The sequence below is a fragment of the Symphodus melops genome (genome assembly GCF_947650265.1).
Source record: "Symphodus melops genome assembly, chromosome: 15".
Classification (NCBI taxonomy): domain Eukaryota; kingdom Metazoa; phylum Chordata; class Actinopteri; order Labriformes; family Labridae; genus Symphodus; species Symphodus melops.
In genome coordinates, this window is record NC_136705.1 from 17,716,502 (window position 1) to 17,741,809 (window position 25,308).

The 25,308-nt window shown below is 40.2% G+C and overlaps 2 protein-coding genes and 1 long non-coding RNA gene across 6 annotated transcripts in view; 1 reads left to right on the plus strand and 2 right to left on the minus strand.

Annotated features, from left to right (window-relative positions):
* The window catches only part of LOC306835921 (transcription factor COE3), a 68,955-nt gene extending 59,991 nt beyond the window's left edge, over positions 1–8,964 (minus strand). For 2 of the 4 annotated variants that reach the window (XM_079362722.1, XM_079362721.1), the window contains exons 1-6: positions 8,233–8,964; positions 7,784–7,940; positions 7,450–7,513; positions 7,123–7,178; positions 5,204–5,277; positions 3,439–3,507 (exon numbers count right to left, since the gene is read on the minus strand). In XM_079362722.1, the coding sequence (XP_079218848.1) occupies positions 3,439–3,507; positions 5,204–5,277; positions 7,123–7,178; positions 7,450–7,513; positions 7,784–7,940; positions 8,233–8,363 (551 nt within the window). In that variant the 5' untranslated portion in view covers positions 8,364–8,964. The remainder of the gene's footprint in view (positions 1–3,438; positions 3,508–5,203; positions 5,278–7,122; positions 7,179–7,449; positions 7,514–7,783; positions 7,941–8,232) is intronic. The other 2 variants (XM_079362724.1, XM_079362723.1) reach the window with 1 other exon arrangement.
* Positions 8,965–17,713: 8,749 nt separating this feature from the next.
* LOC306836463 lies at positions 17,714–20,824 on the minus strand. Its single transcript, XR_013780783.1, has 3 exons — positions 20,395–20,824; positions 19,157–19,321; positions 17,714–18,099 (listed from the first exon to the last, which is right to left on the minus strand). It is a non-coding gene; the product is annotated as an uncharacterized lncRNA (long non-coding RNA).
* A 135-nt stretch (positions 20,825–20,959) lies between these two features.
* Positions 20,960–25,105, plus strand: LOC306836461 (serine/threonine-protein phosphatase 2A 55 kDa regulatory subunit B delta isoform). The gene is made up of 10 exons (XM_079363540.1): positions 20,960–21,125; positions 21,310–21,384; positions 21,833–21,930; positions 22,055–22,220; positions 22,346–22,458; positions 22,545–22,722; positions 22,835–22,999; positions 23,280–23,449; positions 23,916–24,007; positions 24,183–25,105. The coding sequence occupies exons 1-10, from the start codon at positions 21,119–21,121 to the stop codon at positions 24,460–24,462; spliced, it is 1,344 nt and encodes a 447-aa protein (XP_079219666.1). The 5' UTR covers positions 20,960–21,118; the 3' UTR covers positions 24,463–25,105.
* The last annotated feature ends 203 nt before the right edge of the window (positions 25,106–25,308 follow it).

The window sequence follows — 25,308 nt, forward strand, 5'->3', positions numbered from 1 at the left end:
GACAAGGGGAAAAATAAGAGAAAAAAAAAACAAGTCAATGTCATGAATTATTCAGTGGCTGGGCTGCACTCCAAAGGTCGCCGCTCTTTGACCTTTGTGACAGGAAGTGAAAGGGAGCGCCGCGGCCACTGGAATAAACAGAGCTGACACGTTTAGGTCTGCTCAAGAATCCGTTTGTGAATGGCAGCCTAAATTGACACAGGATGTTAAACTGTATGAACATACATTGAATTCAAAATTCATGTATGGGCAGAATACACATTGATAACGCATTCTCTCTCTCTCTCTCTCTCTCTCTCTCTCTGTCTGTCCGTCTCACTTCTTCTTGCATACATTGCTGCAGCTTTCTCAGACCTTTGAACCCCGACACGCAGAATGACTCATTTTCTCTTCTCTTTCAACAACATGCAATGTCTTATTACAAAATCCATGTGTAAGCCCGAACAATGTATCTAATCTTTCACACGAGAGAAGACAAAGTCAATATGCAAGAGAGTGAAGACAGATACTGGAGCAGGAGAGTCATGGCAAATTGAGTTATGTTTGGCTACATGCACTGTAAATGGGAAAACCATCTAATCAGATATTGGGTACCTCATCACTATAATTCTAAAGACTCAAATTACCGAGTGAATAAAGCTACACCCCCACTTACTTTAAGGCACCATTAACTTATAAATGTGACATCTGTAGCACTGCTGGATTTATAAAAGGGAGAGATGATTACACCCAACTGCAAAGTGATGCGGTCATAGCAGCGGTGCTACAATTAGTGTCTAGATAAATGTACCGTTTCTTTTATTTAAAGTAAGCACTGAAAAGACTTTTTCATTTTCTCAGTTGATGTTGAAAGAAAGAGAAAAAAAAAGTGCGCTCATTCTATTGAAAGACAATGGGCTTTTTTTTTTCTTGCTTTTTTTTACTACAGCAACTATGTAGTGATTTTCCCCAAAGATATTGAAATTTCCAGTCATAACACACATAAAGTCACCCAAAATTCAACAAAAATAGGTCCTTTTTATCATCCAAAAAAGGAGCATGAATAATGCAAGGGCATCAAATGTAAGCGCTGAAATATTTAAAAGACCAAGCAGTGCTGAAACTTTGTGACAGCTGTTGGGCCTATATCTAACCAACTTTTTTTTTTTTAAAGAGAATCCTTCCTCTTCAGAAAATCTGAGTGAAAATCTGTATCAAAACTCAGCGAGAAAATAGGGTAAACAGATGTCTGGCTTGACCGCAGGAAAATAGGACACATTTGGAATGATAAGTTTCCCAAACTCCGTTGGATATGCCAGATCCATGGGAACGCCAGTTAATGTCTTGCTAGATGCCAGCTAGCTGTGTGCGCTTTCCCCTCTTACCATCTGGGAAAATGTTACAGCGAATGAACGCCATCAATGATTCACTCCAAATCTGTTTCTTAAGGTTTCGACCATGCTACTGTTTCTCGAGGAAATGTGGCAGTGCTAGCTGGTTTTTCATACTGTAATTGTAGACAGATGAGACATGCCTGATTCAACAATCAAACCTCTCCTCTAGGTTTATGTCACTCAACTATGTTCTACTCAATTGGAAATAATCAGTTTCTGCCAGCAGCAACCGCAACACAGGTGCCTGTAATGATGTGCATGAGAAAATGACAGATGTAACAGGAATGGCTGTAAAACATGGAAGCTTTAGCTAAAAGCTTGCCCATATGCACAGCGGGAATGGTCGAGTAATTGCTGTAAATAATCTTACGTATGCGCTTACAGTCAGTGTGCGTTCTGGTCATGTCCGTAACTCTTTCTCAAACCCTGCAACCTTTCACAAGCACCCCTCTCTGCGAGCCTCCCTCAGTCACTGGGAACCTGTGTGGGTCTGTTAGGGTGAGCTGACGGGCTCATAGTTACGACATGGAGACAATGGGAGGGTCTAATGAGGAACATATGCTTTTGTGTTTCAACAGAGCCGCTCATTGTGCAAGGAAAGGGATACTCTACTGCTATTCAGACTCGTCACAATGAAAATCCGAGCCCTCCCTGAGCCAGTTGAGCTTACAATATCCATCCGCTTCTTTTTACCCTGTTTCTTTTTTTTTCCCACCCCTCTTCTTGACTTTAATTCTCCATGCATTCATTTTGCTTATTGTACTTATGTTACATGTTTTGTCCCGCACATTGAAGAACAATGGTGTGCGAAACTCTAAGCAGTGAAAGGCAGCAGAGCGACACAAAGCAGACATAAAAGCAGCGGAAATTAGGCAAAGTAGACGTCTCAAGTTATATGTAAATGTTCACACTACAGTTCTTTTACTAACAAATGCAACTTGACTTATAGATGAAGCGAAAAAAAACACAAAACACTTGGAACTTTAGTCACAGGTGATGCAATGACAGTGAAGCATTAAAGCATAAACATACAAGCAGCATGTGTGTGTGGGTGGGTGTCTTTCTGTCTGCGTGTTTTGTGCCCTTGTCTGTGTGTGTCTCCGTGCGTGTCTGCGTGAGTTTGGGTTCAGACAGCAGTAGCTCTGGTAATCCATCCAGGCTCCCAGGGCAGCCAGCTCCTACTTCCTGATGCATGAGAAGCCGCTGGAGTGGAGTGGCAGCAACAACTGCTCAGCCCTATTTGATTACTAATAAGAGAGTTGTCCCCTCTGTCAGATACCAGGCATTCTCCGCTAAGCAAACAGTGATTCCGGCTAGTCAAACATTAGCATTGCTGTCTCTCCCTACTACGTGGTGAGAGTTACATTGAGATCGACGCTCAGACTACACCCCCTGCCTCACCCCTATATCCACCTTACACACACACACACACACCTACACACACACACACTAAAACACACTAACTACATAAACACATTCAGGCTGAACGGGGACATATAGCTTCACAGGGTGAGAAAAATGCCAACGCTGGAAAGAGCAGGCCATTTATTCTGCCTCTTTAGAAAGTGATGAAGGGAATATAAATGTGGCAGATGAAACTTCCCTGAAGGTGCAGAACAAAACAGCGCACATAAAATGTTTATCCCTTCTAAACTTTAACGGCATCTAGCTCTCAGCTAAGAAAGAAACAGTCAATGAAAAACAACTATTGACAGTGTAAGCGTCACTGTCGTAAACAAAGAGAGGAAGCCAGCCAAATAAATGTGAAGTTGCCTAAGCTAATGAGGTGTATTCCCAGCATGATCCTCTAGTGATTGAACCACCTGTGATTGAACAAACCCTATCCAGGTGGTGACCGCCCCTCGGTGCACAGGTACCTGGGAAAGACGCCCCTCAGCCACTCACACAGGAGTCACCCTCGGTTCCCACACTGAGAGCTGCGAGTCAGAGCGATCAGGCCGTCTGGCACGCCAGGAGGGGACTCATTTGTTCACAAGATCGTCCATGTGCACACTCACACTCTTCACTCATTCACAAAAAGAGAGGAAGCTGCGCACGGCCTTACCTGTCAATGATCACAGGGTCTGATGGAGTCTCGTTCCTGTTTCCACAGCTTTTCTTGTCACAGCATCGGCTATGGGGACACGAGACAGTATGTTTCAGAACACTTTTCTAGATAAATAAAAAAATAAATAAATATTGCACAAAAAAACAACGCACATTTTTTAAGTGCCTTGTATTGAGGTTTGAAATGAGGTTAAAAAAAATTAGCCATGAGATTTCCTCCACTCAATCCATTCGTTGCATTGATGCTGATGGCTGATAAAACTGGTGAAAACAACATGTTGTGTTGTTTGGCTTAGTGTTGGAGGGGAGGGGAGTGGGGATTGGGCCAGGAGGCAGGGGAGTCACTTTTCACAGCTTCAGCTTTTGTTTACCTCTAATTGCCAAGCTGCTATTTCTGAGGGAGATGCAAGGTGCCACCCTCAACCAATATTTCTGCGGGGCATTTATCAATTATGGCCTCAAAAGCACTAATCTATCTCCCAGCACATGCTTCAGCCATCTCAACCCTGAGCCTATAGTTGCTGCCTCGCACTTCTTTTGATTGGGACTTGAATCAAAAGTGCAAAAATAAACAAATACATCATCCCGGACTTGATTTGAAATGAAAACATATAAACATGTGTGAATGGGATTGATTTATGCCATATGGTGCTGCGGGAAAAACAAAGATTTTGTGCAACTGTCAGTCAAACGCGTTATTTGAATATCTGTGTGATTTAGATGACTTTCAGTTGCAATAATAAGGATGTGTTTTATGGCTAAGGTGCTGCTTAGTATCGAGGGGAAAGTGTAATTCAAAATCGGGTGTATTAGAAAAAATAAGATATCAAAGGATAATTCTTATCATGACTGATCTTATTATGCATATCTTCTTATCTGATAATAGGCAGCAGTTAAAGTAGTCCTTCATTCTGCAGCACTCCTTCCTGAATAAAAAAAATATTACCTCCAGAGCACGAGCATATTCAACGTGTCACAAATAAGTGATGGATGCTTGTATAAATTGAGCGTGAGTGATGAGTTTATGCATGGAAAAAGACAAATCATTCTCAGCTCTCATGCTGCACTTGCTCTCCAGCAGTAACTTGAACAATGCAGCGGTGCAACAAAGGAGAGGTTAACCGACAGTATCCGAATTCAATGTTCACAAAGCTCATGCTGAGCTCGACAATAACAACAAAAGGCGTTTTTCCTTTTAGTATCAATGACACCGCTGAATAGCAGCGCAATATGAGAGCTTGAGATTTATGTGGTTAAATGACGCTAAAAGGCTCGCTGATCATTGTTGACAGGTGGGATCAACCGAGAAGTGAGTCTGTGCGAGGAAAAAGAAAAAAAAATATATATAGCATGCGACGTCTGTGCATAACTAAAAGAGAGGCACATTGTCTCTGGCAGGCTTACATACAATTCTGAAAATGTCGAAGATAAATAAACTACATATTAAAAAACATAACTTATTCTCTGTGTCACTGAGTGTTTATAATACATTCTATTTTACTTCACTGGAAAAGACAGTCAGTTGATTTTCTCTGTCATAGTCATATTCCTATCAAAGTTGAATCACATCATATCAAAGTTAGAAATGACAGCAACTCTCTCTCCCTCTGTGGTTATTCAAGGACCACAGGACAGTCTGCATCACATCATGAGTGTCAAAACTTATCCAAGGGGAGGGGGGGAGTCTTTTTTTTTTGCATGGATCTGCAAAATGGACAGAAGCAAAGTAAAAATAAAAAATAAAAAAATAAAATTCTGCTTACCTGCACATAATTTCGTGCGTAAGAAGAACTCTGCACATTTCTGGATTCTTGTCTTGACCCTCATAAATTATGGCCTTTAAAAGGAGATAAGATAGAGAGCAAGTGAAAACACAGTTCAACTGTCAAACACATATTAATTCACAAAAAAATTACAAATAATTAGCTGCTGTGTTTGCACTTACTAAAATAAAGCAGGGCATGAATACACATGATTTCAGGACATGAGAATATTCAACATGGGTACAAGGGCTCAGTAATAAATATGGATAAGATAATAACGCTTTAAATTAAATTAATTAATTAAAACATCAGTCACATGTAGATAGAAAAATAAAATACATAAATGTAGGTGGTTATAAAATGATACTTTTTTTTATAGAGGCAGTAATTCTAGGAGAACAAATATAATGTAAAAGTGTATTATACACTGATAATAATTACAAATTGTATTTTTTTATTAATCTGGATAATATCCTGTGGCTCAGAGAGACAGACAGAGAAGGAAAGAGAGACAGAGAGGTTTTCATAAGGAGAGATCCAATAGAAGTGTCATCAATATGCTTATAATCTGGGGATATTTGGGGGAAAGTGTTAATGGGCAATCTGTTGTTTATTTTGAGCCGCTAACAATGATCTTTCTGTGGATAAAAAGCGGTGTCTGGCGGTACGGTTGAGTAATTTTTGAGCATTGGCTGAAACAGATGGCGTGGAGCTATCAGTTCTGCCGCTCTTCTCTCCCTCCCTCAATCCCTCGATCCCTCCCTCCTTCCTTCTTCTAAGGATAGACACTTCACTCCCTCGTAGAGTTAACCGGCATCAATGTACACGCAGGAAACTAAACACCAACAATGTTCAAATAAATACATACATAAAAAACACCAAAAATTACAAATTAATAAACAATACTATATTTCAATATTTTTATTTTAAGATATAAATCATTTTAAGATTATTTTTTTAGGTGCGTTTGAGGCCAATAAAAAAATTGACATTGAAAAAGTGACATATCTGAACCAGGTCGAATCACTCTTGCTTTTTTTAAAAATCTGTCCTACTTGAACTTATATATCCTTTGCTGTTTCAGTTTCCTTATTTTTCTCGGAAGCAGACGATTATCTCTATTGGTTTGATTTATGTCGCTGTTTGCTGCTGTAGAAACAGAAATCCATAAATTGCTTGTTCTGCGCCATTGACTCGGATCATTCGCACAGGAATGTTGTCTGTGACCAGTGGCCCAGTCTTCACGGCTCTATTCACAACAAGATTAGACTAAAACCCTACATTTCATATCAAAAAAACAGCTGCAGAGTTAAAATAAAGACGTCTGATTTTATCCCCGGAATTATAAATACTCCTACAATTCTTTGCTTCGGCTTTAGATGCGCATTTAGACATATTTTAAGCGTTTGGTGAACAGTCACACACATATTTCTGGGTATCAAGAGTGAATTGCAGCTCCGTAAAAATATTTGTTTATATAAATATGGTACCTGATGCAAATGTTTAAATACACTTAGAGCTTCACCTTTGAGCCTCAGAAGGAAAAGCCAATTCAGATCACATGTAGCAGACGCCGTGTTTAAATTTTAATGTTGAGCTTGCAAAGAAAGCCCAACTCTGGCACGGTGAAATTGACTTTAGAGTCGTGCAATATGATATGACCAAACGTAAACAGCCAAAATGGAAGCTGTCTCTTCGTATTATGCCGGTAATTTGATTTTATTTTGTGCCACAACTGCATTTTGTAAGCAGATTATTTGAGAAGACCATGAGCTGTATATTTATCTCTGGGGTGACGATTTGCACGGCGTGTTAAGTTTTTTTTTTTTTTCTTCCCTTTTGCGCAGGTAGATCATGGTTGTGAACACGTTTCCTTTTTTTTTGCACTGTACGTAAATACAAGAGGAACAGCAGCTTACCTGCTTCGTCATGGAATCGATTAACCGTATGTAAAGATCCTGTTCTGTTCTGACACCTGGGGAGAGAAAAAAAGAAGGAGAGGGAGAGCAGTTGTAATTGTTTGAGTAATTTTCGGCATTGAATAAAAAGAAGAAAGCCTTTCAAACTGAAATTGCGAACTCAATAAATTTTACACTGTGCAGACAGTGATTGAATTAATACAATGATTTGATTACTTCTGATATGGTTGCAATAAATATTATGACATGTGGTGTTGTGCAAACAGATACACTAATTCTTGGTATATTCGCACGTGTTTGCAATATTTTAGTAACACTTTAACTCACCATTGCTGTACAATAACTGTAGTTTGTAATGTATCCCATTGTTAGTTTTTTCACTGGTTGGTTCCTGCAGAAAACAGTTTGTGAAAATCAGCATCAACACGATAACTGCAGAACATGTCTGGGTGTCGTAAAAAATATTATTTGTGCAAAAGAAGAGAAACAGCTTTAAAACGACTCTCTGTCATCAACCAATTGAGTTTTTAAGAAAATCAATATTACACGTGACATCCACCTTTAGCAACCCGTTGCCATTTCAGAGAACATAATTTCGATATGTGCTGATTATGTGCAGGGGAGCTAGTGAGTGTGTTTCTAGAAAAAATACACCGCTTACTTTTTCTTTCTCCACAAAGTCCACAAAAGCTGTCCTTTCGATCTCCACCGGCTGACCCTGTCTGTCATACAGCGCCAGGACGAAATGGAAAAAATTGGATTTTCTGAGGTTGGAAGGGGGCTGCTTTTCATAATGTGCCCGTGCCAAGCCGACACCGCTGCGGGGAGAAAACAAGAGACCATGTCGGTTAAGCACCGGACACCGGGGATGCTAGATGATGGAGAAGCTGATGGAAAACATTGGAGATGCAGACGCACGCTTGAGTCTACGGGGGAGATTTCTTGATTTGTCACAATAATGGCTAATCTGATGTAATGAAAGAAGGGGAAAGCCGAAGGGGGGGCATTTATTGGGAGACCGTAATTGATACAGAGTATTCAGGGGATTGAGGGGTCGATATGATGAGGACGGAATGCGTGAGAAAAATCAGATGCTTTTGGCATGCGTACCTTTGGGCGGCTGTGTTTGCATCCACCACCCCAGCTGTGTGCATCCAGGAGCGGACTGAGTTCAGTCCACCCAGCGGTTCCTCCTTCATCGTCGTCCCACCCCGCGGTATAGTTTCCTGAATCCCAAACATTTAGGACAATTTGCGTGGAAAAAAAGAGCCTCCTGCGAAATTAGGGAAATAAAACGTCCAAAGCGTGTTATCCTTCAGGGTTGTTTTTTTTCTTGGGATAAGTAGCGCGAGCCGATTCAGACTTGCGAGGGAAAACCCGGTCCACAGGTCTTGCCTCCCTCTTCAGTCCGTCCGATGTGAACAATTCTCAAAGTGCTGTACTTAGTTAGAGCGGTATCCACAGACTGGAAAAGTGAATTGTTCAATAGACGAGCTTTTTTGTGCTGCTATTGTTCCTCTTTGTTTTTTTTTTTTTGTTTTTTGTTTTTTTGTGCTATTCACAGAAAAATCGATGGCAGTTGTTTGTGTTTGTGGGTGATGCTGCTCTCAAAGTGCCCACATCCCTGAAGCACCGCATCCAAAACCTTCAGGACTTCTTGTTGAATAAAAAACCCACTCCTGAAAAGGTGCTGCTGCTTCTCCACAAGACAAACACAGGCAAAGGCTGATCACCAGTGGAGGTGTTCCTTGTACACAGGAGATGTGGATAAGGGGCCCTTTCGCGTCGTGCACGATGGATGGGAACATGCAAAACTAAGCCCTCTTTCCCCGAGGACTGAAATCTTTCCCGGGAGCCAAAACTCTAAACCCACGGGAGAGGCGCTGTCAGAATATGACGCTGAAGGGGCGGGGCTTTGACCATATATGGAACTCTGACGGTTCCTGTCAGACAGCGGCGCTCCAACTATACGGGTTCAGCCCTGTAGTGCAGCAGCCTGAGAAACACTCACTCGCTCCACTTTTCCTCTTGCTTAGGCCCTATATGTGGTGAGTTTGATTTTTTTCATCATATGGAAAATGCAAGCGGGTGTTACCTTCACACACAACGAGGAAAAAAAATAAAGTAATAACATATAATAATAACTCGGAACTCAGAAATCAGTTTTTATTTTTTTCGCTGATGAAATAATAACTATTTCTGTGATTACTTTTATGAAACTTAATCTAAATGAATAGTGCGTGACTTTTTTTATTTAATTAAATGTGTTATCATTATTACAAAGTGACTCGGTTAGTTAGTTCAAGAATGTATTGAAAGCATCAGAATAGCTGCGTGGATTCAGGCCATAAATCACGTTTCAATAATGGCACATCATGTGTCTTTATGTATTCTTATTATGCATTTCAACTCTATGCTGTGGGTTATTTTAATATAAGTTACGTGTAATTAATATTAAGCTCATTGCAGAGAATCGGAGATCCTTGAACATTTTCATTTTCATTAATTTTTCATTGAGAATTTTTAAGTTCAGATGATTGACTTCCAGTTGTTTTCCTGTGTAGATTTTTATTTTATTATTATTATTATGTTGCGTTTGGAAATTTGTTTCTCAGCAACCACAGAGGCTATATCAATGTGAAAACAAATCAATCCCATCACTGTGCCATTTACAGAACCTAATGTCAAATCTTGTGACCTCTTCATACGGGTCTAAAATAATCAGAGAGTCTCATGACATTAAACAAAACTTGAGAAAATCCACGCTTCTGTGTCTTCTTGATTTCACGCACGTCCTGCAAAACCAGTTATAAACAGACACATCTTAATCATTTTTTTTAAAGAGCCCAACTGCCTCCATGTCCGATTCTGTCCGAGAGGGGCAAGCGGGCAATTCGGTTCATTAGTGGTGAAAAGGAGGAGAGGATGGAGGGAGCGAGGAGGGAGGGAGCGAGGAGGAAGAGAGATGTGTGCTGTATCCTGAGCAATCTATCTAGCTGGTGCTGAGGGTTAATAGCTGCTGCCAAAGATAAGTGAATTATAAGCTGTTGCTTTCACCTCCACACAATATATTGCCAAATTGCCCAGTCACAAAATGAGGTTGTGGGTTTTATTTTACTTATTATAATTTAAGCGAAAATAAAGTTTTGATTTGTGGAAAAATGATCAGAAAAAATAGCTAAATGGGGCCCTTGAAAAAAATAATCTTTGTTTCTTTTAGATGAAACAAACCGAGACACGTGCAGTAAATATTTTTGTCTGCTCAGCCGAGATTGCAAATATCTTTTTTGCACAGAACTGCCTTCTTTTTCTTTCACATTTTCAAGTCGCTTATTAGAACTTAACCCCTGATTACACGCACCAAGGCGATTTAAATCTGATTATCAAATTAGGAGACTTTGAGACAAATCCTCTTAGATCTGATACTGTTGACTGGAGAGGGAAAATGGATCTCCACACCCGTCACGTAGGTAACGATGCTGTCCTGAAAGGGACTTTTAAACCGTATTTGACAACAAATGCAGCTGCCCCCGCTATTTCAGAAGATATTAGAGGAAAATGAATGCAAATCTGTGTGCAGGAGCCATCTGGACGTGGAGAGAGGGAGTCAGCTGCTGCGCACACTGAGGCGCGGAGCCTGAATCCGTCTCAGCTCATTCTGTGGGATCATCTGCGTGGTGGGCTTACACCGTGGAAAATGCGCTCTCCATCATTAGGTGAAAATGTTATAGCATCAAAATAAAGGAACAATGTTGATCCTCGCTGTTTTTTAAAGCCTGCGTGTATGAAAAACTTTAGCTTGTAATAAGAGATCAAATTTTCTCATTTCTCACTTTGCTAAATAAAACCCTTTTCCTAAAGTGCAGTGGAGGTAAGTAATGGAGGGGAAAGATGGGAGTGCAAACTATCTGTGCATCATTTAAATGACCGCTTGATGACATGCCTGACTGTTATCTCATTCTTGTATTCAGTGGCCACGATGAATGAACCCCCACAGATTCGGGCCGGATCATTGATAGAAAAACCAAACTCCTCGGAGCGCGTAGCTCCCCTAAAAAAAAAAAATGTCCAAGATGACTCCGAAGACCTCCCGTCTCGCCGGGACGAGCCTCCTCCGTATTGAGGGTGACGTCTTCTTTTTTTGTGTGAATTTACGGGGCGAGGCCCTCATGATCTCCTTAAATTTGCATGTAAATGGCGACATCAGCCTGCGCGCGTGCCAGGGGCCAGCGGGCCTCCCAGATGTCAAGGCAAAGTCAATCAGCCGGCCGCTGCCCAGCTGTCCATCGATGCACTTTATTGGGACAACACTTTCATTCAGCTCACCTGCATTGTTTCCTAATGAATTGATTGGCGATTAAAAAAAAAAAAAAACGGGTGAAAAAAAAGAAATGTTATTAGCAACCACCAAGCAAGTTCGCTCACGGCTTTATCACAGAGGCTGTTTTAAACAGATCCTTTTCCATTAAATATTTATCTAATACGCCTACAGTTATACGCATCATTCACATTTCCATATGGGAACAAAATAGGCAGTCAGCCCACTTGTTTACACCTAAGATTGTTTATTCCTTTGTTTGGACACATTTTTAACATAGGCTTGAACTTATTTTTCACTATTTATGCGCATCTACATGCATTCAAAAAGTTCCTTTTTCTTTTCTTTTTTTTTATTTCACTAGTAAACGTGTTTTAGAAAACACTCTTCCCTGGGTTTTTTTCATAATTAGTGGTTAAAAAAGGCAACTTTTATAATAAATGTATTACTTTAATAAACAACCAGAACAACTACTTTCTCTTTACAATGATAGCCTCCTTTTTAACTTTGTTTCACGCATTTATAAGCCTAACTGTATTCAGGCCTGATAAATGGACGTCAGAAATTCGATATGACATATTAAAATATAATATTAATAATATTAAAGTACACGTTATTTTTAATTAAAGAGGGAAAAAACACAAATGGCCCAAAGTGATGAGATCAATCATGGAGGCTATCCGTGTCAAGTATTTCGAGCTGTAGACGGACAGCGCCCCTCGTTGGTTACACTTGAGATCATTGTGTCGATATGAGGCAGCTGTGTTCTTCTCTGACAACATAGCTAAATCTCAACATAGGTTTATCTAACACCCCCCTCCCAAGACCCCCAAGCGGACATAAGAACAATGGTTGTTTATGTTCGGTACACATTATCTCAGAAATTAAAAAAGACTATCTGTTCAAAATCAAATTTTATACTCATAAAAGTGAGAAAAAAAGAGGATTAAAAATAAAAAACAATAAGAGCTACAACATCAAGGAGAGCAGAGCGCTTTGTTTTTTCATTCGGCGTCTTAGGTTAAATTAAATTGTCAAAAATGAACAAAATTAATAACACTGTTTAAAAGATAAAAATGCAGTCCATAATAGTTAACGTTTTTTGTTTTTTTGTATAATAAACACATTCACATGGTGTGCCACGCAGCCGCTGTGACCTCACATTTCGTCACTAACTTCTGTCAGAGTGCGCGTGCTAATTGTGTGCAGTGGTGAGTTCTGTCAAGGGCATTGCCCGCGCGCACGATTTGCATTTCCATTCTGCTGTGGAAATGATGAGAGAGATTTTGGTGCGCGGTTTAGAGCCTCGCGGCGCAGTCTGTGGGCGAATTACATTTAAAGAAGGCGAGAGAAATTAAATAAGAAACCGAGACCACTTCAGGGCTATTAACATCTAAAATATCCCCTGGAAATTTAGACCGAAATACACATGACCAAATATCCAGCATACCTTCGCTTTTATGCCACAGCTCGGTCTTGATTGTGTCAATCACTGGGTTTTAAGGGCCTTTGAAAAAATCGTTTTAAAAAACTTATCACACAATGTGACGTTGATGGGCATTAGGTAAATGTGATTATTCAGCCTTAAATCACAATTCATATAACAGGCACTCTATGCAAATTGTCAAAACTGCTGCAAAAATCTGAATTTGAAGGTCATTTAAAAATCTCATCAATAAGTAGAATACGAGCACATCTTGCATTGGGCATTATGGCCTCTAAAAGGGAAGGCATCAGCTTTAACCTTGTTTTTTTTTTTGGTTTTTTTTTTGACCACACAGGCAGCAGCCTTTGCCTCAGTCCTCATGAGAACTTTAATTTGCCTGTTGACCCCTGTGATGGAGCCTTTGCCAACTTATAGTGATACTGGCAAAAAAAAAAAAAAAAACCTGCAGGAGTCCACTAATCCTCCAGACACTCACATCAAAATGTATATTTTCTACGTGTTGCATCAGCGCCTCTAATATCCTTCTTCAGGGATTAGCATCATTAAGGAGATTCAGATTTGATGCTGATTGGCAAGGTGTCTCTTCTATGAGCAACGCAGTACAATTCATTACCGCTCTAGCGCTGAATTTTGATTTCTGTCAGAGATCCTTATTAATTTTGAACTTTGTTACTATTAACAGAAATGTTAATTATGATGTCAAGACAGAGGGAGTCAAGGTGAAAGCTGCACAGCAATAGCTAAAAATAATCCACGCCAGCCAGAGTACAGTACGATCCTGCAGAGGAGTGTTACTGGCAAGGGACCTTTTTGCAGCAACAAAGAGGTGGAAAAGAGGAAGTAAATGAATTAGAGTACAAGCCAGATTTTGTCTTTGTTTCATCCGCACTTGTCCTGTCCCTATTTTTTTTCCAACCTCTCCCTTTCCCCTTTGCTATTGGAAGTGCTGCAAATTGTATAATGCTGCTCTTTGTTCTACAGAGTCAAGCCACATGAATAGCTGTCCTGAGCACACACAAAAACACACTGACAAACTGATCATCTTAAAAAAGCAACGCCCTGGTGCTCACTTGGCCTACTTTCCACGGCAGCACTGCTGGGACGTGGGAAGAGGAATAGAATTCAGGGGAGGATGTTCTTGCACTCTGGGAGACATTCAGTATAGCAAGTGTGATGCACATAAACATAGCCTTTGCATTGTCAACCTTAGACCGCATTTGCCCCAGATAACTAGTCCCCATGTGCTAGACTATTCTCTTTGACTTTGCAATTGAAATCCTGAGAAGATTATGCCAAAGCTAAAAGAGGCAAACTCCAGGGTGGGATTTCAATTGTCAATTCCTGTTGGATTTTAGAGCATTATGACATATAGTACACCATCTGTTACGCTTCCTGTGACTAGATCTTTGCCTGCACGAGCCGAGCTTATTGATGTGAACATCATTACAGCTAAGACCTTTGGTTTTCAAAGGACAGTAATATTCAATCACCAATATTTCCCTTTGAAAAGCTCTTAAACACAGATGTTTAACTAAGCACAGGGGGTCTCCAGGTTCTATTAAACACGAGGGCAAATTCGGAAGGTGCGGCAAAGTAACCACTCCTAACTTTAGCTAAACAGACTTCCTGAAGCGCTAGATAATCTGGGGCTTCTATGTACACCGCCTAACCAAATGTCGACATCTGCGAGGGTGTGCATAAAGAAAAGCTCCTCAGAGAAACGGGGGGATAATAATCTTAGTTCCCCTCACCTTCAGCCTGCCCATAGGGGTTTAAAAGGGAGATGAAGAAATCCTATGTAAACATGCCAAGTCAAATTTTCACTTGAAATGTGACATGAAGGCAAAGGCCAACCTTGGTGCATTGCTAATGTGCTTCCACACATGAGTTTTCTTGTGCCCCTGGATGTAAACAATTGATGTATTCAGTCCATGGTTTGAGCACTGACTCACTCTGCACACTTTGTATGTTTGCACATCTTTCTTATCCGCCACTGTACGTTCAGTGCATAGGTGAGGAGCCCAAAGAAGTCAACACAGCGCTTGTACACAATCCCAATCTCTGTGCTCAATAGCTTCCGTGAAAGTGAGTTTTGCTCTCCTGAGAAACATACAAAGTTTGAGCATCTGTTCCATCATGTAGTCTTTGTTGAGAAATTAAATATTGAACTGATCTAGTGTACCATGAATGTTTCACTCACTTAGTGATTAGACAGACTGGAGAGGCAAGACATTGCAGCACTTTACACTCTATTTTAATATACTCTATTTGTTGTTGGTGCCTTAAAGTGGTTTACACTGTTGTTGTATAAAATGGTTTTAATTCTCACTTCAATTAGGCTGAACATGTGTGTGTAATTCTAGTCAACATGCTAATTTATTTGCAAGTTATGCATTATGTGCACAAATATCCTTTGTATGCAATACACATTATGAATTGAGTCCACCTGATAGTGCATATCACCTTAATTGAAAGAAAAAAATTATACTGTGCAAGTTTTATGACAATTTCGTTGCATCTGTTCTTATCATTTTTATGTTATTTAGCAGCAGATAGAAAAAGCACTGATTTAAATTGGTTTTCGTCTTACGAGGACACAATCTTAGGATGAGGACGGCCCTTTTTCCTGTATTATCCTCTGCTTCAAATCAACTATTTCCTCCAGGGAGAGCAACTAATGATGCTTTTTTTGACATTAACATTTAGGATTAGATGAGCAGACGGAGGTAACATGCAAGCAGGAGAAGGAAACGGTATCATCACAGAGATCATAAAATGGTGTCGTGAGTAGTCTTTTGTCCGGGTCCATAGGAGAGTTCTGTTGCTAAAGGGAAGGACAAAGGCAGAAGGCGCCACGGGTATAAGGTTCCCCTGAGCAACAATGCTGAAAGTTTCAACTTGCAGCACATGGGTGTAACTTTAACTGGAATAGTGTGGATCAAAGACTCACAAACAAAGTGGGTGGAAATGCTGGAGGAGTGTCTGTGCTCGAGTGAAGGACAGGTTCACTGGAGAGAAAGCGGGAGAGACCATTTATGAAACGCAGACCAGGCAATCAGGGCTAATTACTGAGGCTGTGTTTTGTGAACTCAAAGGGCAGCGTGATTCAATTAACCAAATTGATGTGTGTTATAATTTGAGCTCATTTTGAAAAAAAAAAACAAAAAAAAACACACAGCTCACAAAATGTGCGCTAAGACAAACAGATATGAAACAAAATCTCAATTTAATTAAAATGTAAAAGGGATTCACGTGTTTGCAAATGCTTGGTGCACGTTTATACGTGGTGTAATCTGCGTTGCATCTCAAACATTCATCTTGCACTCTTGTCATATTTAAGACACTGAGAGAATTATTCACTTCTGCTTCTTTAAATTAAATAAAAAAAAGAAATTTCAGCCTTGAAATTCGTGAGGCTTAAGGCAACTCATCAGGTTAGATCAGAGCAATGTGGATGTGTAACCTTTCCACTGCAGTTGAACCTGCACATACAAGTGTTATGAAAGGTCCCTGTGGCACTCTGCTCTTCTGACATGGATTTGAAGACTTGCCACTTTATTAGCTGCTAAGCCCCCAATACTTGTTCTATATAGTGGAGGCCTATGTTATGAGCTGGGATCTCATTGTCTTGCGTTATTAGAGGAAGAGTGTGCGGCACTCTCTCGAGACGATAGCCCTGACTGTTTGAAGGGAAGCTACAAGTGCAATTTAACCCATCTTATTTACAATCTGATCTGTTACAAGGACATCATCGCTGCCAGGATTCACATTTAATATATCCCCACCATGTGATTCCTTTTTGTTCTCATTGATTCGGGAGAGAACATTTTGTTTGATGTTCACCTGAGCCTTTAAAAAAAAAAAAAAAACTCTCTAATTTGTCAAAGTAGAGTACACTTCTAAACTTTTGTGATCGTAACAACTCCAATTCAGTATTTTCATTCTATATTTTTCTTGAACTTATGACAGGAAAAACAAAAAAATTCTTTGTGCTTAAAAGTCAAAGCAGCTAATTAACAAATGTGAGAGGATGTGTCCGGATCATTTCAACATCAGCTCGGGAAAACAAGCACTTTGTGATCATCACTTGTGTCAGCAGCACGCACTGATCCTCCTAAATGGAAAGTATCTATTGGGGTTGAATAATAAGTGCCATAGTGCCATCTAGTGCACAGATTTGCACACTGGAAAATGAAAGTCCCTGTATGTTTTACATACAGTACAATACTATAGATATATGAAGGAACAAATTCTTCGCAAAGAGATACGGCTGGTAAAGAAATACGGCAGAACAAAGGAGAGAGTACACTGTTTGCACTGGCGGTTTGTGTGCTCCAGCGTGAGGTTTAAATGCACCGAATGACCGCACTGAAAATTTCCACTCATGGGGGAAATAAACACGCAGACAAAGGTTTGTCTTCCAAGCCAGGTCTTTGACAAGCCTCCGTTTTTGAAAAAGCCGCGAGGATAATCTCCTTCAAACAATGAGACAATGTTGAAGGCTGTGCATGCAAATTATTACTCTGCCATCTAAATTACAAAGCCATACACAGACCTCAAGTCATCAGGCCTCATAGCTCACTCATCAGGGCCTCCTGGCTGTGAGTTTGCCAGAGGATGCTATAGAAACAACAGAACAGAAATAATAAGAAAAAGAAGAAGAAAAAAACAAAAAAACACGAGCCAAAACAAGAGTGTTGAATAATTGATTGTGTTTGTCTTTGCTGTTTGTGTGTGTGTGTGTGTGTGTGTGTGTGTGTGTGTGTGTGTGTGTTAAGACTGAGGGTCTGGACAGAGCTTATGCCCCTGAGCAGAGCAGACACATCCACTGGCCAATGGTTTGTGTTAAAAACTGTCTGATGGGGGGGAAGGGTATGTTTGTTTGTGCGGGGTGAAAGTACACATGTATGGGTATTTAAGTGTGTGCCCCTGAGTGTGTAAATTCAAGCTGAAGTAGACATGTTTGATTCTCTATGATTAACTCATGTTAAAATCAGCACCGTTCTTGTATGCAGTGACATGGGAATAAAATGAAGTAAAGATTTCCAGGATAACAAACGTGTGTTGTTAAAATGCTCAGGAATAGGTAACAGTGTAAGATGTTAAAAAGTCAATATACCTTCATTTTGTCTGCGCTGGTAATGAGCCATATTTTCTGGGGAAAATGGCTGCTTCTCCGGAGGCACCATGTCTACTGAATGTGGCCCTGATCCTGGATAAAACAGAAGGCTCACCAATCAATCTCTCCAGGTTGCCCACAGCCAGAGAAAGCAGCTGCACCACATGTTTGCCTTGCGCGATAGCGACAAGTTAACATACGGGCAGCACAGTAACCATCCACAAGCAGCCTCTAGCTGTCTTATAATGAATTCCCACAGGGATGGGGAACTATCAGAGTCAGTGGTGTTACTGGAGGCTCGGAATAAAGTCAACACCTCTCCTTATACCTGATGAAGCTACGGCAACACACACACTAAAAACACACACGCACACAGTCACAGCCATAACACTAAACTAATACAAATGTGAAACATGTAACGCACACAACAATTAAGGTGAACCGTTTATGAAATCCCAAATTGGGCTTGAGTCAAGGATTTTTTCCCTTTACACCGTGAGGCTGAATACAAACAGTCTTTGTGTTTTTACAGCAGACTATTAATAAAGGAGTATAATAGAATAGCAGAATAGAAGGGAAACATGAACACATAGGTTTAAAAAATGTCTTGAAATGAAAGAAAAATGTATTTATTAATGTTTTACCAACACCACTTACTGCTTTATGAACAAGGAGAGAATGTGCCTTATGTATCCAATACATATTGTACGCTCCATCAGATGACTAAACCCATTTGTCTTTTTTTCTTTGTCTAACTACACCGGGTTCTTACAGTGAAGTCAATGGTGTTTTAAGCGTTCAAGTGGTTCTTAAAATAATGATTCTTTTACAAAACCCTGGTGAACCACCTATATTTAATTGAAAACAAAACTCCTCATATCTACCACCTACAAAAAAAGAAACATGTAGGTGCTAAATATGTGGTTACTGTATGTTTGAAGACAGTATAACATCTGCAAAGAGCTTCATTTACAGTGTGTACAATGTGTTGTGAAGAAGTATTTTGCATTTTGATGTAAAATGTTTTTGCATGCTTCTGGTTCTATGAATAGGCTTTCTGTAGTTGACTTACACAGTAAATGGTAGTCCACTGTTATATCTATATATACAGGTTTTGTGTGTTTTTGTGTGTGTACTGTATGCGCCTAACCTCCAGGCCCCTGCTCTGCTGCTCCCTCTGGGATGCTGTGTGAGTGATGAGAGGGATGTTGAGCTCAGGAGATATCCAGGAGAGGGTTTTTGTGAGATTCGGTCCAGGTCTTTCCAGGTACATCCCTTCCTTCACCGGCCACCTCCAGGACAATATTCAAGCGAACTAAAAGTTTAGAGTGATTATACACACAAAGTTTAAGTACTTGAAGTTTGTCTAGGTGAGCAGCTCGCTAGATAAACAAATGTGAAGCTTTATATTAAGTTAAAGACCTCCTTTTTTAGAACACTTTCTCGCTGCAGTTGTATCAAAAGAAAGAGTTAAACAATAGTTTCAACAACTGTACTCCACCATTAGGCTAATCTGTATGTTTGCATATATTTGAATAATGCGTTTTTATTATCTGGTGTATTGAGAGAACATACATTTTTTTATGCAGTTATCCATTGAAATGTGACCCAGATATCAAATATTCTTTTACTTTATCAGCACTTGCCTTAGTTGTATTATTTTGGATTGTGACTTATTTTTATTGCACAATCAGCCCCTTTGGGCTACCCAACCCTCGACAACCCCCTTACTCTACAGAGAGATATGTTAGCAGAAAAGTAAGCAAAACACTAAAGCATCTACCACACCTCTAACAGCTATTTTTGTATGTTTATCTTGAAATATGTAATTTTTTTTCCCGAATGATACAGACGTGTGTGGCAAACTTTTAATGAAGTCTGGGCAGAAACGGAATGAGCTGACTTTGAAAAGTTTTGTCTTTAGCTATATCACCCAATCATTTAGGACAACAAGAACGAACAGCATACTATAAACATGTGAGATTTACCTATGGGGAAATAAGTAAATCATGATAATAAATATTTCATGTATTTACATTTTGATACTTATGAGGGATAGACAGACAGACAAGCAGCAAAACACACACACACACACACACACACATCTGTCCCTCATAAGTATCATAATGTTACTATTATTATTTTTTTCATATTATTATAATGTAATAATAATAATAAGAGAGCTGTCTTTAAAGCAGACTATTCCCTTAGAAGCAAGACATTCACACTCTGAAAGCTCAAGGTTTAACATTTCTCTAATCTAAATTGACTTTTGGTGAGTCCGGTTTTATAGACCATAGCAGCAAATAATTCTGAATTACATAGGTCTCTGTTACTATCAGATAAGTATTAATAATTTCAGGCGCAAACCAATGCTAAAAAACGTACCTGGATGTTCATCATTCGCCCACTAGATGTCACCCTTTGACCATGCAATACCAAGCGGGTGCTGAACTCTCTTGGTGTCATTCAAGTTTGACACTGTTTTTAAATCTAACATATAAATTAACCGAGCAGATAACAAGTTTATGGGCTTTATGGCATGCTACAATCTCCACATAAAACCATTTTCGACATTGTCTTGAAGCACTGTTTTAACTTTCACGAGAAAACGGGGACCACGACAGCCTAAATTTAGCAGGCACTTGAACACAATTTAAAAAAAATGTTAATGCTGTATATACTGGCATTTAAAAAAAATCTTCAGTCAAATCTTAGAGTTAACTGCATTTAAACACTTCGACTTTGATTATATTTACATTTTCCATCAATCAGAGGGCGAGTGAAAGAGCTCAACCCGACCAACTCATCAGATAAAACACGTAAAAGTGCTAAAACAGAGAGAAAACTATAGACTTAAACTGTGAGATGCTTAGGAGGAGAAGGATGGATGGAGGGAGCCAGGATGTGGCATGTGTGCATGACGTCATTTCTCCATGTACTGTGCGCCATTTTGGAAGAGAAAAAAAAATCACGGATAATTTCCGTGGTCTTGACAGATCTGGACCCGAGTCTTCACACTGACTGTGGATGTTATCTATTTCCCCGGGCAAGCCGCATTGGTTGATAAGCTACTGTAAGCTGTGTACAGCAAGAGCTGCTACATGAAGCAATGGCGGGTAAGCTACCTTTGAAGGGAGGAATAGAAGGACCCTCCTCACTGTGTGTGATGGCCTCAATCTGCAAGTTAGCTAGCCAACGTTAGCGCTGGCAAGCTAACGGTGGCTAGTTGTCAAACTGTGTCACCGTTAGGTCACTCTCTCACCAAAGGAAACGCAAACTAACACATTGTTTTCTTTGCAGGAGTTGCAGGAGGAAACGATTTTCAGTGGTGTTTCTCTCAAGTGAAAGGAGCGATAGATGAAGATGTTGCGGAAGGTATGTGGCTAACGTTAGCTTGACGGGCTAGGCTGCTAGCTAGATGTTCCTAAGGATAGGAGGATGCTCCTGAGGCTTCAAGTGAGATGCACGATAGTTAGATGACCTGGCCGTGTTTGATATGTGACAGCTGTTGTATGTGGTGCAGATCTGCCAATGGATTAATTGCACAAACAGCCATTGTTGCTTTAAATGGCTGTTTGTCGCTAGCTAGCTGTGTGCTAAATGGTGGCTAGGCTATTAAAGGGGAGCGACCGTGTCCATGACGTCAATGTGCTGCGTCCATAAATTGTCCAGTGACATCACGCTTGTTTTCATTCATTCACTCAGGGTGTAGTAAATGTGTTGTGGGTTTTTTTTAAAGAGGAATACTTCTAGCTGTCACAACACAACCCCTTGACCTTTGACCTTTTTAGTAACATTAGCTCTGTTTTGTGTCCATTTTCAGCTGACATAATCTCAACAGTTGAGTTCAACTATTCTGGAGAGTTGCTCGCAACGGGAGATAAAGGAGGCAGAGTAGTGATTTTTCAACATGAACAGGAGGTAAGAATTTCCGACACTGATGGAGGAGTTGATGTTTTTTAAAGTGAGGCCTTAGATGCTTCTCTGCTGTGGGGGAAAAATATATGTACACGTTCTGAGTCATTTCTTTGGTCTATGTTTTCAGTCTAAGAATCGTCCACACCTGCGCGGGGAGTACAACGTGTATAGCACTTTTCAGAGTCACGAGCCAGAATTTGACTATTTGAAAAGTTTAGAAATTGAGGAAAAAATTAATAAAATACGATGGCTACCCCAACAAAATGCTGCTCACTTTCTACTTTCAACAAATGGTAAGAGGTTTCTCTTAATATGATTGAAATATTTGGTGATTTTATGCTTACTTTTTTTTTGTTTTAAATCTGTTCTTTAATCTTATGTCTTTAAGAACTTACTCATTCATTTTTTTGTTTTTAAGATAAAACTATCAAATTGTGGAAAATAAGTGAAAGAGATAAACGAGCAGAAGGTTACAATCTGAAGGATGAAGACGGACGACTCAGAGACCCCTTTAGAATCACCTCTTTACGGGTATGTTTGATCTTATGTGTCATATTTCGAGCGAAGAGTCGTAACTTTTTATTTTTGATCTGAAGCGTGCATGTTCTGTGTTTCAGGTACCAGTGCTGATGCCAATGGATCTCATGGTAGAAGCAAGCCCAAGGAGGATCTTTGCAAATGCACACACCTATCACATTAATTCCATTTCTGTAAATAGCGATCATGAAACGTACCTCTCCGCAGATGACCTAAGAATAAATCTATGGCACTTGGAAATCACAGACAGAAGTTTTAGTATCCTTTTGACTTCATAAGATCACAAATATTCGGTGTGTGGCTGTGATGTTCTCTGCATTGTATAACTATGAAACAAAAGCCTGCTAGTTCTTTAACAGTGTGTCCCCAGATATTGTAGACATCAAGCCCGCCAACATGGAGGAACTGACAGAAGTAATCACAGCTGCTGAGTGCCATCCACACCAATGCAATGTATTTGTGTACAGCAGTAGCAAAGGCACTATCCGCCTGTGTGACATGCGAGCAGCAGCACTCTGTGATCGGCACTCAAAGTGTAAGTACATCCACTGTAGTACTGCAAGGTCAGTCACATCACTGTGAACTATATATATAATATCGCATTGTTATTGTTTACTGCTTTTTGGTATGGTCGGAAGATTTGGCAATGTCTTTGTTTTTTTTGTTTTGATAAATGAAAAGTATAAACGTTTCACTGCTATCTTTGCAGAATATATAAACATCAATTATCAGTGAATTTGGAGTTTCTAAATTCAAAAAGTGGTCTGCTAGACTTTAAAAAAAAAAATAATGGGAATATTTCTTTTTTTTTCCAGTCTTTGAAGAGCCTGAGGACCCAAGCAGCCGATCCTTTTTCTCTGAGATCATCTCCTCCATCTCAGACGTGAAGTTCAGTCACAGCGGACGCTATATGATGACACGTGACTACCTCTCCGTCAAAGTGTGGGACCTCAACATGGAGAACAGGCCAGTGGAGACGTATCAGGTGCATAAACACTTATTCCTACCATGTGGAGTTCCAATTAAAATGTACATTACCGTCAAGCAACACTTACAAAATAAAAGGCAAAGCAATGTTTTTAAATGATCGTCTTGTGCTTATGTGTAACTGTACATGTTTATTTCCAACTTCTTATCTGCAATGATGTAATTTTGGTGAAATGTATTTTCATGAAGATAGTTGGTTAAAAATACAACAGTGTGAAATATTTTAATCCTTCAGTGAAGGGTACGCAAGTTTCTGCGACACACTACAAGCCAATCACAGGTGTTTCTGGTTAGCCACGCAGAGTGGGGGCAATTCTGAACCCAGCATAGACATCGGCGATAAGTCCTCAAGCAAAGTATTGATTTAGCTGAATGAGCCTAACGTATAGATTCTGTCTTCAAAGATCAAAATGTTGTGCCTTATTGAAGTGGACACATGGACTAAGTGATTCTTTTTGTTTCAGGTCCATGAATATCTTCGCAGTAAACTCTGCTCTTTGTATGAAAACGACTGCATCTTTGACAAGTTTGAGTGCTGCTGGAATGGCAGTGACAGGTAAGTGTCCGTTTTGCTTCTGGCATAGGAGCCGGCTCTTACACGTATCAGCGTCTGTAAAGCTTTAAGTCGTCTGCGTGTGTATCGATCACTTGTTGCCTTGTCTTGTCTTTCTTTGTTAAGTTAGTTTTACAACACCGTTTATTTTTCCTGTCTCTCTCTCTCTCTCCGTCAGTGCCATCATGACCGGCTCCTACAACAACTTCTTCCGAATGTTTGACCGCAACACCAGGCGGGACATCACACTGGAGGCGTCCCGGGAGAGCAGCAAACCACGGGCCACGCTCAAACCACGCAAAGTGTCCACCGGCGGCAAGAGGAAGAAGGACGAGATCAGCGTGGACAGCCTGGACTTCAACAAGAAGATCCTCCACACTGCCTGGCACCCCAAAGATAACGTGATAGCTGTGGCAGCCACCAACAACTTGTACATTTTCCAGGACAAAATCAACTAGAAGATTTCGGGCTCCAGAGGATAGGGCTTTTACCGTACCTGTGTAGTTAAGCCTACTACTTGTCTATCTGTATAAGAAGAAACAGCCTCGTTGTCCTCCTGGTGAAGAATTCGAAAGCACGTGTCTACTTTTTTGCCACAGGAGGTTGATCCATAGGCCTGTTTTATTTTGAGTCTGAGCTTAGGTTGTTTTTGCCTTTGGCACCAGGGCAAATCAACATGCCCCCCCTGACCCAGAAAGCCCAATTCGGGTCTAATTGATGGAATGGCACTCCCTAGAGGTCAAACTCTTGAACGTTGGTGTTTGTGTTGACATTTTAAGCCTTCATTTCATGATTTAACGACTGAACTCTTGGAAGCCCTTAAAATGACGTCTTGTCAAAGTTGTAACATCTTAAAGATTTTTTGGGCCCTCTGAAGCAAGGATTAATGGCCAATAAGCCTAACTGTAACATTCCCCTAATGGTGGTGTATTCAGGCCAAACTACTGGTGGAAGAGGCCATGAATTTGGAAAGTGGACCTGTTTTTCTTTTCTCCCCTTTCCTCCTCTTACTTTCTCCCAGTCAATACGGTGACATAATTTCACTGACTGTATCTACTCAAGTACACCTTGTCATCCACTTAATAAAAGAAACTAAAACTACAGATGTGTTTTTAAATTTAGAAGTATGTATTAAAACATGTTTATTGCTTTGCATGTTTTTATGTTGTAGAGAGGTGGGAAAATGTCCAGTCACACCACTGTCTTTGAGCAGATCTCAAGCTGTAATGGAAATAAGTACTTGGGGCTACCAGTGTCAGAATCACTGTTGGAGACAACCGATGTTTTTGTGTCAAGAGATTCAC

What these genes read in the sequence shown, in the direction of transcription:
- LOC306836461 (XM_079363540.1), top strand. An exon ending in AGATGAAGATGTTGCGGAAG is followed by an intron (nt 21,385 to 21,832) that starts GTATGTGGCTAA and finishes GTCCATTTTCAG; the next exon opens with CTGACATAATCTCAACAGTT. An exon ending in TTTTTCAACATGAACAGGAG is followed by an intron (nt 21,931 to 22,054) that starts GTAAGAATTTCC and finishes CTATGTTTTCAG; the next exon opens with TCTAAGAATCGTCCACACCT.